This window comes from Cydia amplana, chromosome 26 (assembly GCF_948474715.1).
Source record: "Cydia amplana chromosome 26, ilCydAmpl1.1, whole genome shotgun sequence".
Taxonomy (NCBI): domain Eukaryota; kingdom Metazoa; phylum Arthropoda; class Insecta; order Lepidoptera; family Tortricidae; genus Cydia; species Cydia amplana.
In genome coordinates, this window is record NC_086094.1 from 6,766,403 (window position 1) to 6,778,304 (window position 11,902).

At 60.4% G+C, this 11,902-nt stretch overlaps 1 protein-coding gene across 1 annotated transcript in view; it reads left to right on the forward strand.

Moving 5' to 3' along the window:
• LOC134660274 (cyclin G) overlaps positions 1 to 11,342 on the forward strand; it is a 47,942-nt gene extending 36,600 nt beyond the window's left edge. Inside the window, exons 8-10 of the mRNA XM_063516018.1 lie at positions 9,704 to 9,829; positions 10,250 to 10,338; positions 11,220 to 11,342. Of these exons, the coding sequence (XP_063372088.1) occupies positions 9,704 to 9,829; positions 10,250 to 10,338; positions 11,220 to 11,301 (297 nt within the window). The 3' untranslated portion in view covers positions 11,302 to 11,342. The remainder of the gene's footprint in view (positions 1 to 9,703; positions 9,830 to 10,249; positions 10,339 to 11,219) is intronic.
• Positions 11,343 to 11,902: the final 560 nt, after the last annotated feature.

The window sequence follows — 11,902 nt, forward strand, 5'->3', positions numbered from 1 at the left end:
CCGCGGCGCGCCGCTGCCCGACCGGGCCTACCAGCTGTTCGAGGTCGGCGCACAGCTGCAGCACTACTGCAACGTATGTATAGCCCTGCTCCTGCTCTACCACCACCTGGAGCAGCGGCTCGTGGAGCTGGCCCGCGGCGCGCCGCTGCCCGACCGGGCCTACCAGCTGTTCGAGGTCGGCGCACAGCTGCAGCACTACTGCAACGTATGTATAGCCCTGCTCCTGCTCTACCACCACCTGGAGCAGCGGCTCGTGGAGCTGGCCCGCGGCGCGCCGCTGCCCGACCGGGCCTACCAGCTGTTCGAGGTCGGCGCACAGCTGCAGCACTACTGCAACGTATGTATAGCCCTGCTCCTGCTCTACCACCACCTGGAGCAGCGGCTCGTGGAGCTGGCCCGCGGCGCGCCGCTGCCCGACCGGGCCTACCAGCTGTTCGAGGTCGGCGCACAGCTGCAGCACTACTGCAACGTATGTATAGCCCTGCTCCTGCTCTACCACCACCTGGAGCAGCGGCTCGTGGAGCTGGCCCGCGGCGCGCCGCTGCCCGACCGGGCCTACCAGCTGTTCGAGGTCGGCGCACAGCTGCAGCACTACTGCAACGTATGTATAGCCCTGCTCCTGCTCTACCACCACCTGGAGCAGCGGCTCGTGGAGCTGGCCCGCGGCGCGCCGCTGCCCGACCGGGCCTACCAGCTGTTCGAGGTCGGCGCACAGCTGCAGCACTACTGCAACGTATGTATAGCCCTGCTCCTGCTCTACCACCACCTGGAGCAGCGGCTCGTGGAGCTGGCCCGCGGCGCGCCGCTGCCCGACCGGGCCTACCAGCTGTTCGAGGTCGGCGCACAGCTGCAGCACTACTGCAACGTATGTATAGCCCTGCTCCTGCTCTACCACCACCTGGAGCAGCGGCTCGTGGAGCTGGCCCGCGGCGCGCCGCTGCCCGACCGGGCCTACCAGCTGTTCGAGGTCGGCGCACAGCTGCAGCACTACTGCAACGTATGTATAGCCCTGCTCCTGCTCTACCACCACCTGGAGCAGCGGCTCGTGGAGCTGGCCCGCGGCGCGCCGCTGCCCGACCGGGCCTACCAGCTGTTCGAGGTCGGCGCACAGCTGCAGCACTACTGCAACGTATGTATAGCCCTGCTCCTGCTCTACCACCACCTGGAGCAGCGGCTCGTGGAGCTGGCCCGCGGCGCGCCGCTGCCCGACCGGGCCTACCAGCTGTTCGAGGTCGGCGCACAGCTGCAGCACTACTGCAACGTATGTATAGCCCTGCTCCTGCTCTACCACCACCTGGAGCAGCGGCTCGTGGAGCTGGCCCGCGGCGCGCCGCTGCCCGACCGGGCCTACCAGCTGTTCGAGGTCGGCGCACAGCTGCAGCACTACTGCAACGTATGTATAGCCCTGCTCCTGCTCTACCACCACCTGGAGCAGCGGCTCGTGGAGCTGGCCCGCGGCGCGCCGCTGCCCGACCGGGCCTACCAGCTGTTCGAGGTCGGCGCACAGCTGCAGCACTACTGCAACGTATGTATAGCCCTGCTCCTGCTCTACCACCACCTGGAGCAGCGGCTCGTGGAGCTGGCCCGCGGCGCGCCGCTGCCCGACCGGGCCTACCAGCTGTTCGAGGTCGGCGCACAGCTGCAGCACTACTGCAACGTATGTATAGCCCTGCTCCTGCTCTACCACCACCTGGAGCAGCGGCTCGTGGAGCTGGCCCGCGGCGCGCCGCTGCCCGACCGGGCCTACCAGCTGTTCGAGGTCGGCGCACAGCTGCAGCACTACTGCAACGTATGTATAGCCCTGCTCCTGCTCTACCACCACCTGGAGCAGCGGCTCGTGGAGCTGGCCCGCGGCGCGCCGCTGCCCGACCGGGCCTACCAGCTGTTCGAGGTCGGCGCACAGCTGCAGCACTACTGCAACGTATGTATAGCCCTGCTCCTGCTCTACCACCACCTGGAGCAGCGGCTCGTGGAGCTGGCCCGCGGCGCGCCGCTGCCCGACCGGGCCTACCAGCTGTTCGAGGTCGGCGCACAGCTGCAGCACTACTGCAACGTATGTATAGCCCTGCTCCTGCTCTACCACCACCTGGAGCAGCGGCTCGTGGAGCTGGCCCGCGGCGCGCCGCTGCCCGACCGGGCCTACCAGCTGTTCGAGGTCGGCGCACAGCTGCAGCACTACTGCAACGTATGTATAGCCCTGCTCCTGCTCTACCACCACCTGGAGCAGCGGCTCGTGGAGCTGGCCCGCGGCGCGCCGCTGCCCGACCGGGCCTACCAGCTGTTCGAGGTCGGCGCACAGCTGCAGCACTACTGCAACGTATGTATAGCCCTGCTCCTGCTCTACCACCACCTGGAGCAGCGGCTCGTGGAGCTGGCCCGCGGCGCGCCGCTGCCCGACCGGGCCTACCAGCTGTTCGAGGTCGGCGCACAGCTGCAGCACTACTGCAACGTATGTATAGCCCTGCTCCTGCTCTACCACCACCTGGAGCAGCGGCTCGTGGAGCTGGCCCGCGGCGCGCCGCTGCCCGACCGGGCCTACCAGCTGTTCGAGGTCGGCGCACAGCTGCAGCACTACTGCAACGTATGTATAGCCCTGCTCCTGCTCTACCACCACCTGGAGCAGCGGCTCGTGGAGCTGGCCCGCGGCGCGCCGCTGCCCGACCGGGCCTACCAGCTGTTCGAGGTCGGCGCACAGCTGCAGCACTACTGCAACGTATGTATAGCCCTGCTCCTGCTCTACCACCACCTGGAGCAGCGGCTCGTGGAGCTGGCCCGCGGCGCGCCGCTGCCCGACCGGGCCTACCAGCTGTTCGAGGTCGGCGCACAGCTGCAGCACTACTGCAACGTATGTATAGCCCTGCTCCTGCTCTACCACCACCTGGAGCAGCGGCTCGTGGAGCTGGCCCGCGGCGCGCCGCTGCCCGACCGGGCCTACCAGCTGTTCGAGGTCGGCGCACAGCTGCAGCACTACTGCAACGTATGTATAGCCCTGCTCCTGCTCTACCACCACCTGGAGCAGCGGCTCGTGGAGCTGGCCCGCGGCGCGCCGCTGCCCGACCGGGCCTACCAGCTGTTCGAGGTCGGCGCACAGCTGCAGCACTACTGCAACGTATGTATAGCCCTGCTCCTGCTCTACCACCACCTGGAGCAGCGGCTCGTGGAGCTGGCCCGCGGCGCGCCGCTGCCCGACCGGGCCTACCAGCTGTTCGAGGTCGGCGCACAGCTGCAGCACTACTGCAACGTATGTATAGCCCTGCTCCTGCTCTACCACCACCTGGAGCAGCGGCTCGTGGAGCTGGCCCGCGGCGCGCCGCTGCCCGACCGGGCCTACCAGCTGTTCGAGGTCGGCGCACAGCTGCAGCACTACTGCAACGTATGTATAGCCCTGCTCCTGCTCTACCACCACCTGGAGCAGCGGCTCGTGGAGCTGGCCCGCGGCGCGCCGCTGCCCGACCGGGCCTACCAGCTGTTCGAGGTCGGCGCACAGCTGCAGCACTACTGCAACGTATGTATAGCCCTGCTCCTGCTCTACCACCACCTGGAGCAGCGGCTCGTGGAGCTGGCCCGCGGCGCGCCGCTGCCCGACCGGGCCTACCAGCTGTTCGAGGTCGGCGCACAGCTGCAGCACTACTGCAACGTATGTATAGCCCTGCTCCTGCTCTACCACCACCTGGAGCAGCGGCTCGTGGAGCTGGCCCGCGGCGCGCCGCTGCCCGACCGGGCCTACCAGCTGTTCGAGGTCGGCGCACAGCTGCAGCACTACTGCAACGTATGTATAGCCCTGCTCCTGCTCTACCACCACCTGGAGCAGCGGCTCGTGGAGCTGGCCCGCGGCGCGCCGCTGCCCGACCGGGCCTACCAGCTGTTCGAGGTCGGCGCACAGCTGCAGCACTACTGCAACGTATGTATAGCCCTGCTCCTGCTCTACCACCACCTGGAGCAGCGGCTCGTGGAGCTGGCCCGCGGCGCGCCGCTGCCCGACCGGGCCTACCAGCTGTTCGAGGTCGGCGCACAGCTGCAGCACTACTGCAACGTATGTATAGCCCTGCTCCTGCTCTACCACCACCTGGAGCAGCGGCTCGTGGAGCTGGCCCGCGGCGCGCCGCTGCCCGACCGGGCCTACCAGCTGTTCGAGGTCGGCGCACAGCTGCAGCACTACTGCAACGTATGTATAGCCCTGCTCCTGCTCTACCACCACCTGGAGCAGCGGCTCGTGGAGCTGGCCCGCGGCGCGCCGCTGCCCGACCGGGCCTACCAGCTGTTCGAGGTCGGCGCACAGCTGCAGCACTACTGCAACGTATGTATAGCCCTGCTCCTGCTCTACCACCACCTGGAGCAGCGGCTCGTGGAGCTGGCCCGCGGCGCGCCGCTGCCCGACCGGGCCTACCAGCTGTTCGAGGTCGGCGCACAGCTGCAGCACTACTGCAACGTATGTATAGCCCTGCTCCTGCTCTACCACCACCTGGAGCAGCGGCTCGTGGAGCTGGCCCGCGGCGCGCCGCTGCCCGACCGGGCCTACCAGCTGTTCGAGGTCGGCGCACAGCTGCAGCACTACTGCAACGTATGTATAGCCCTGCTCCTGCTCTACCACCACCTGGAGCAGCGGCTCGTGGAGCTGGCCCGCGGCGCGCCGCTGCCCGACCGGGCCTACCAGCTGTTCGAGGTCGGCGCACAGCTGCAGCACTACTGCAACGTATGTATAGCCCTGCTCCTGCTCTACCACCACCTGGAGCAGCGGCTCGTGGAGCTGGCCCGCGGCGCGCCGCTGCCCGACCGGGCCTACCAGCTGTTCGAGGTCGGCGCACAGCTGCAGCACTACTGCAACGTATGTATAGCCCTGCTCCTGCTCTACCACCACCTGGAGCAGCGGCTCGTGGAGCTGGCCCGCGGCGCGCCGCTGCCCGACCGGGCCTACCAGCTGTTCGAGGTCGGCGCACAGCTGCAGCACTACTGCAACGTATGTATAGCCCTGCTCCTGCTCTACCACCACCTGGAGCAGCGGCTCGTGGAGCTGGCCCGCGGCGCGCCGCTGCCCGACCGGGCCTACCAGCTGTTCGAGGTCGGCGCACAGCTGCAGCACTACTGCAACGTATGTATAGCCCTGCTCCTGCTCTACCACCACCTGGAGCAGCGGCTCGTGGAGCTGGCCCGCGGCGCGCCGCTGCCCGACCGGGCCTACCAGCTGTTCGAGGTCGGCGCACAGCTGCAGCACTACTGCAACGTATGTATAGCCCTGCTCCTGCTCTACCACCACCTGGAGCAGCGGCTCGTGGAGCTGGCCCGCGGCGCGCCGCTGCCCGACCGGGCCTACCAGCTGTTCGAGGTCGGCGCACAGCTGCAGCACTACTGCAACGTATGTATAGCCCTGCTCCTGCTCTACCACCACCTGGAGCAGCGGCTCGTGGAGCTGGCCCGCGGCGCGCCGCTGCCCGACCGGGCCTACCAGCTGTTCGAGGTCGGCGCACAGCTGCAGCACTACTGCAACGTATGTATAGCCCTGCTCCTGCTCTACCACCACCTGGAGCAGCGGCTCGTGGAGCTGGCCCGCGGCGCGCCGCTGCCCGACCGGGCCTACCAGCTGTTCGAGGTCGGCGCACAGCTGCAGCACTACTGCAACGTATGTATAGCCCTGCTCCTGCTCTACCACCACCTGGAGCAGCGGCTCGTGGAGCTGGCCCGCGGCGCGCCGCTGCCCGACCGGGCCTACCAGCTGTTCGAGGTCGGCGCACAGCTGCAGCACTACTGCAACGTATGTATAGCCCTGCTCCTGCTCTACCACCACCTGGAGCAGCGGCTCGTGGAGCTGGCCCGCGGCGCGCCGCTGCCCGACCGGGCCTACCAGCTGTTCGAGGTCGGCGCACAGCTGCAGCACTACTGCAACGTATGTATAGCCCTGCTCCTGCTCTACCACCACCTGGAGCAGCGGCTCGTGGAGCTGGCCCGCGGCGCGCCGCTGCCCGACCGGGCCTACCAGCTGTTCGAGGTCGGCGCACAGCTGCAGCACTACTGCAACGTATGTATAGCCCTGCTCCTGCTCTACCACCACCTGGAGCAGCGGCTCGTGGAGCTGGCCCGCGGCGCGCCGCTGCCCGACCGGGCCTACCAGCTGTTCGAGGTCGGCGCACAGCTGCAGCACTACTGCAACGTATGTATAGCCCTGCTCCTGCTCTACCACCACCTGGAGCAGCGGCTCGTGGAGCTGGCCCGCGGCGCGCCGCTGCCCGACCGGGCCTACCAGCTGTTCGAGGTCGGCGCACAGCTGCAGCACTACTGCAACGTATGTATAGCCCTGCTCCTGCTCTACCACCACCTGGAGCAGCGGCTCGTGGAGCTGGCCCGCGGCGCGCCGCTGCCCGACCGGGCCTACCAGCTGTTCGAGGTCGGCGCACAGCTGCAGCACTACTGCAACGTATGTATAGCCCTGCTCCTGCTCTACCACCACCTGGAGCAGCGGCTCGTGGAGCTGGCCCGCGGCGCGCCGCTGCCCGACCGGGCCTACCAGCTGTTCGAGGTCGGCGCACAGCTGCAGCACTACTGCAACGTATGTATAGCCCTGCTCCTGCTCTACCACCACCTGGAGCAGCGGCTCGTGGAGCTGGCCCGCGGCGCGCCGCTGCCCGACCGGGCCTACCAGCTGTTCGAGGTCGGCGCACAGCTGCAGCACTACTGCAACGTATGTATAGCCCTGCTCCTGCTCTACCACCACCTGGAGCAGCGGCTCGTGGAGCTGGCCCGCGGCGCGCCGCTGCCCGACCGGGCCTACCAGCTGTTCGAGGTCGGCGCACAGCTGCAGCACTACTGCAACGTATGTATAGCCCTGCTCCTGCTCTACCACCACCTGGAGCAGCGGCTCGTGGAGCTGGCCCGCGGCGCGCCGCTGCCCGACCGGGCCTACCAGCTGTTCGAGGTCGGCGCACAGCTGCAGCACTACTGCAACGTATGTATAGCCCTGCTCCTGCTCTACCACCACCTGGAGCAGCGGCTCGTGGAGCTGGCCCGCGGCGCGCCGCTGCCCGACCGGGCCTACCAGCTGTTCGAGGTCGGCGCACAGCTGCAGCACTACTGCAACGTATGTATAGCCCTGCTCCTGCTCTACCACCACCTGGAGCAGCGGCTCGTGGAGCTGGCCCGCGGCGCGCCGCTGCCCGACCGGGCCTACCAGCTGTTCGAGGTCGGCGCACAGCTGCAGCACTACTGCAACGTATGTATAGCCCTGCTCCTGCTCTACCACCACCTGGAGCAGCGGCTCGTGGAGCTGGCCCGCGGCGCGCCGCTGCCCGACCGGGCCTACCAGCTGTTCGAGGTCGGCGCACAGCTGCAGCACTACTGCAACGTATGTATAGCCCTGCTCCTGCTCTACCACCACCTGGAGCAGCGGCTCGTGGAGCTGGCCCGCGGCGCGCCGCTGCCCGACCGGGCCTACCAGCTGTTCGAGGTCGGCGCACAGCTGCAGCACTACTGCAACGTATGTATAGCCCTGCTCCTGCTCTACCACCACCTGGAGCAGCGGCTCGTGGAGCTGGCCCGCGGCGCGCCGCTGCCCGACCGGGCCTACCAGCTGTTCGAGGTCGGCGCACAGCTGCAGCACTACTGCAACGTATGTATAGCCCTGCTCCTGCTCTACCACCACCTGGAGCAGCGGCTCGTGGAGCTGGCCCGCGGCGCGCCGCTGCCCGACCGGGCCTACCAGCTGTTCGAGGTCGGCGCACAGCTGCAGCACTACTGCAACGTATGTATAGCCCTGCTCCTGCTCTACCACCACCTGGAGCAGCGGCTCGTGGAGCTGGCCCGCGGCGCGCCGCTGCCCGACCGGGCCTACCAGCTGTTCGAGGTCGGCGCACAGCTGCAGCACTACTGCAACGTATGTATAGCCCTGCTCCTGCTCTACCACCACCTGGAGCAGCGGCTCGTGGAGCTGGCCCGCGGCGCGCCGCTGCCCGACCGGGCCTACCAGCTGTTCGAGGTCGGCGCACAGCTGCAGCACTACTGCAACGTATGTATAGCCCTGCTCCTGCTCTACCACCACCTGGAGCAGCGGCTCGTGGAGCTGGCCCGCGGCGCGCCGCTGCCCGACCGGGCCTACCAGCTGTTCGAGGTCGGCGCACAGCTGCAGCACTACTGCAACGTATGTATAGCCCTGCTCCTGCTCTACCACCACCTGGAGCAGCGGCTCGTGGAGCTGGCCCGCGGCGCGCCGCTGCCCGACCGGGCCTACCAGCTGTTCGAGGTCGGCGCACAGCTGCAGCACTACTGCAACGTATGTAGCTTCAAACTTGGAAAATACTGATCAAAAGTCATATACTATTCGCTAAATACTTATCTAAAGTCTATTTTTTTATTCGGTAGACTGAATAATATGAATAGTAATATTAATAGTATGAAATGACATTTCATATTCATACAATTAGCTGTCATTTCAGTCTACCGAATAAAAAAATAGACTTTACCTAAGATCTAGTGTATAAATTGTTTATGTACCTTATCTGACATGTAAAACATTATGTTTTATGAATAAATAATCAATCAATCAATCTAGGTGCACGACTAGTGCTGCCCTCATTTTGGCAGACTTTCTACGTTAAATCTTATGGAGTAAAATTAGTTCAAGCGGCTGCCGCTAGTACTAATGGCAGACGTTCCATAAGATTACCTGTGTTTGTGACAATCAGCGCCACTTCCCCCTCCACCGACTGCGCACCTTGCCAATAGTTCGTTTTTTTTTACCATTAGAAAAAACTTGAAAGAAGGTAAGCGATTTTGACATGTCTTTTAATTGAAAAACACTTTTTTTAAATCAATAACTATTACTTATGAAAGCAGAAGAATATAAAAGATCGTATTAGATTCATAATTGTTACATATTTACCGTAACTTATTTTTTAAATGTGTTTTTCAATTAAAAGACACATCAAGATTGTTTACCTTATTTCTAATGCTAAAAAAAAACGATGTATAAGAAAAATTGACCCAGGCCTCCAGTGCTCCAGGCTGGAATCGAACCAGCGTCCTCTACTATCGCGGCAGGTGCCTGTTGCCATTCGGCCACCGGGTCACAACGGCATAGGTCGAATTTTTCCAAGTATATGCACTTCTTGGCTTATGGGGTTTAGGAAAAACTATTTTGAGGGTTCTGTAATTGAAAGAAGGCCTAGACCACGTAGCCAACATGCCAATCGCGTACGCTCCGTAGCGATCGAAACGCAACTATCACTCGCAGTAATATGGAAGAGTGTTAGACACGAAGCGTTTCGTTGTAGCGATAGCGATTGTCACCTTGGCTAGGTCGGCAGAACTACTATTAAATCTTTGCCATCTGTGAGGATGATTTATTCAGCGCGCCGTATCTTATTAGTGTAAGGGCTGAGTGGACGCTCGCTCGGCGACGCGTGCAGCGTGGCTGTGGGTTCACTTGTGATGTGAGCAGCGTGCACTAAGGCCGCTCCTATACGTGCGCATTTGTTCAACATGCACGCCGCGCGCCCCGCCCCGCTGCACGCCCAAAAAGAGCCTCCACTCAGGCCTTATACTTAGTCGAGTCCACGCAGAAAGCGAGGAAATCGTTCAAAGCGACTCGTTTCGTACAGACGTACCTCACTCGAGGCGTTCGAAATTGCGTGTGAATTTGTGGCTCGTTTCGTCCGAATGTTCCCATTTATAAAAGTTTTACGAGTAGTAATAACAGGAATATTTGTTGAACTTGCAGATGTGTGACGCGTCGCTGGTGAGCACGCGAGGCCGCGTCCAACACGTCCTGGCGCGCTACGAGGCGCGCGCGGCGGCGCCGCAGCGCCAGCGCCTCGTGTGGCGCCTCTCCGAGCGCACGCTCAAGGTACACCACTATACCAATTTTTTCATAACGAGAAAAAAAACAACCACAAAAATAAAATTAGTATTAATACTTTACTGGGTGTTGAACTTGTGTGTATAATTCAATTTATGATTTCTGATTAACATGATTTGTTTTACGAAGTTAACACATGCAGTGCCGAAAACCCGGCTATCGGGTATTTTATGATTTCGTTCCCAGGCCGGACGACCCGATAGTCGGGATCGTGGTACAGCTTTATATGAAGAAATTTTTGTGGCCTGGCCCAGATGTCTTGTTTGGATAGGTGGCAATGAATGTGTTAAAATGTGACTTTTCATATCATAAAATATGTCAGTATTACAGTAATCATAATCATAGAATTTTCTTATCGTCATATATCTGCTAAGAAAAAAGATTGTAACTGTAAATGTTATTACCCAGGTGCTCCGGCCCACGGACCGGCTGGGCTCGCTGCTACCCACCATCGAGGAGCAACACTATGCTGTGGAAGCCACGCCCAACAGGAACAGGTACATGCACCCTAGCTTTGTTCTTATAGAGCCGACCTTAACCTTTTCCACGCCGTGTCAAACAAAGCTGTCATTCAGACGCCACATCATTGAAGCACAGAATAAGTAATAGTATTATCATACAGAACGGACACGCACCGCCCCGCCCCGACTCGGATTACCTCGCCCGCGACAGGCCGCGACATGAATGTGTGCGTAAGTCATGCAGCATGAGAGCATGTCAGGATTCCGTCAGAAACTCAATGACGCGTGTACAGACGTGCCGCGCACACATATAAACGCAAATCATTTTTGATGTATGGCGTGTCCGCCCTGTGATTGAAGTGTCAAAACTGAAGTTGAACTTTATGTATATGCACGTAAGTCGTTTGGTGTTGAACCTACGGTGCAGATATATCGGTCATTGGCGTCCAAAAGGTTAACGTTTTATTTGATTAGCTCCAGTTGAGACTAATTTAATCATAAATTTTAGCGAAAAGAAGTACACGTAGAAACACCAAATTGAGTCTTGAGTATTAAACAAAATGGTGTCATAATCATACGACAGGACATTGAATGGTGAAGAGATACATTTACACAATAACAATCTTGTGATATGAAACTCGGCGTTGCCTTAGTTGGACTGTCTCCTATCCTGTCCAAATTTCGACACGTACAAAATCACTACATAGTATAAAACAAAGTAGCTTCCCGCTGTCTGTCTGCCCCTATGTATGCTTAGATCTTTAAAACTACGCAACGGATTTTGATGCGGTTTTTTAAATATATAGAGTGATTCAAGAGGAAGGTTTATGTATAATTTGTTAACCCGTGCGAAGCCGGGGCGGGTCGCTAGTGATTTATGAAAGCAAATAAGCTAATAGCATGATTTCCTCGAACAGATCCGGCAGCGAAAGCAGCGAGAACGAGGAGACGTCCGACTGGCCGCGCAGCCCCGTGCTGCCCGTCTACTGCGACCACTGAGCGCCGAGCACCCGCGCCGCGGGGCCTCGCCGCCACCAACATGCAACTCATGTAACAACACGCAACGCTCCCAACACCAACACAGTACAGTGCTAAAGTTACTTAGTTAACAGTTCACATGGCGACCCAGCCAAGCCATAATGTATGGGTTAAATGGGGTACTTTAGCGATCTATCACGACTGTACCCGAGTATAACAATGTTACATATTTTATTATAGATGTTTTTAATGATCTGATGTGGACGCGAGGCCCTTAGTCGTAGTCTTAAAATATGGCCGGCACTGTCCTAAGTGGTCGTGTATCTAGGGGTTGCACTCTTTTAAAACTTTCTCATTATCTTTAAATACAACCAGATTGGTGAATGAGTTAGTTCCTAAATGTGTAAAATTATGTTTTTGAAAATTCTATCAGAATAGTGCAGTCCCTAGTACCTGAGTGTAGTTAGTTTCCTGGTATTAGGCAGCTTGGATGTCAACAGGATGAATGTGATCCCAATTTTGAAAAATAGTCAAAAGTCCGTGATCCCGAAAGATGTGTTATGAGTATTTAAAGTGAACTGTGGTCTTTTACGATATTTGACTGTGTAGGCGGATTATTATT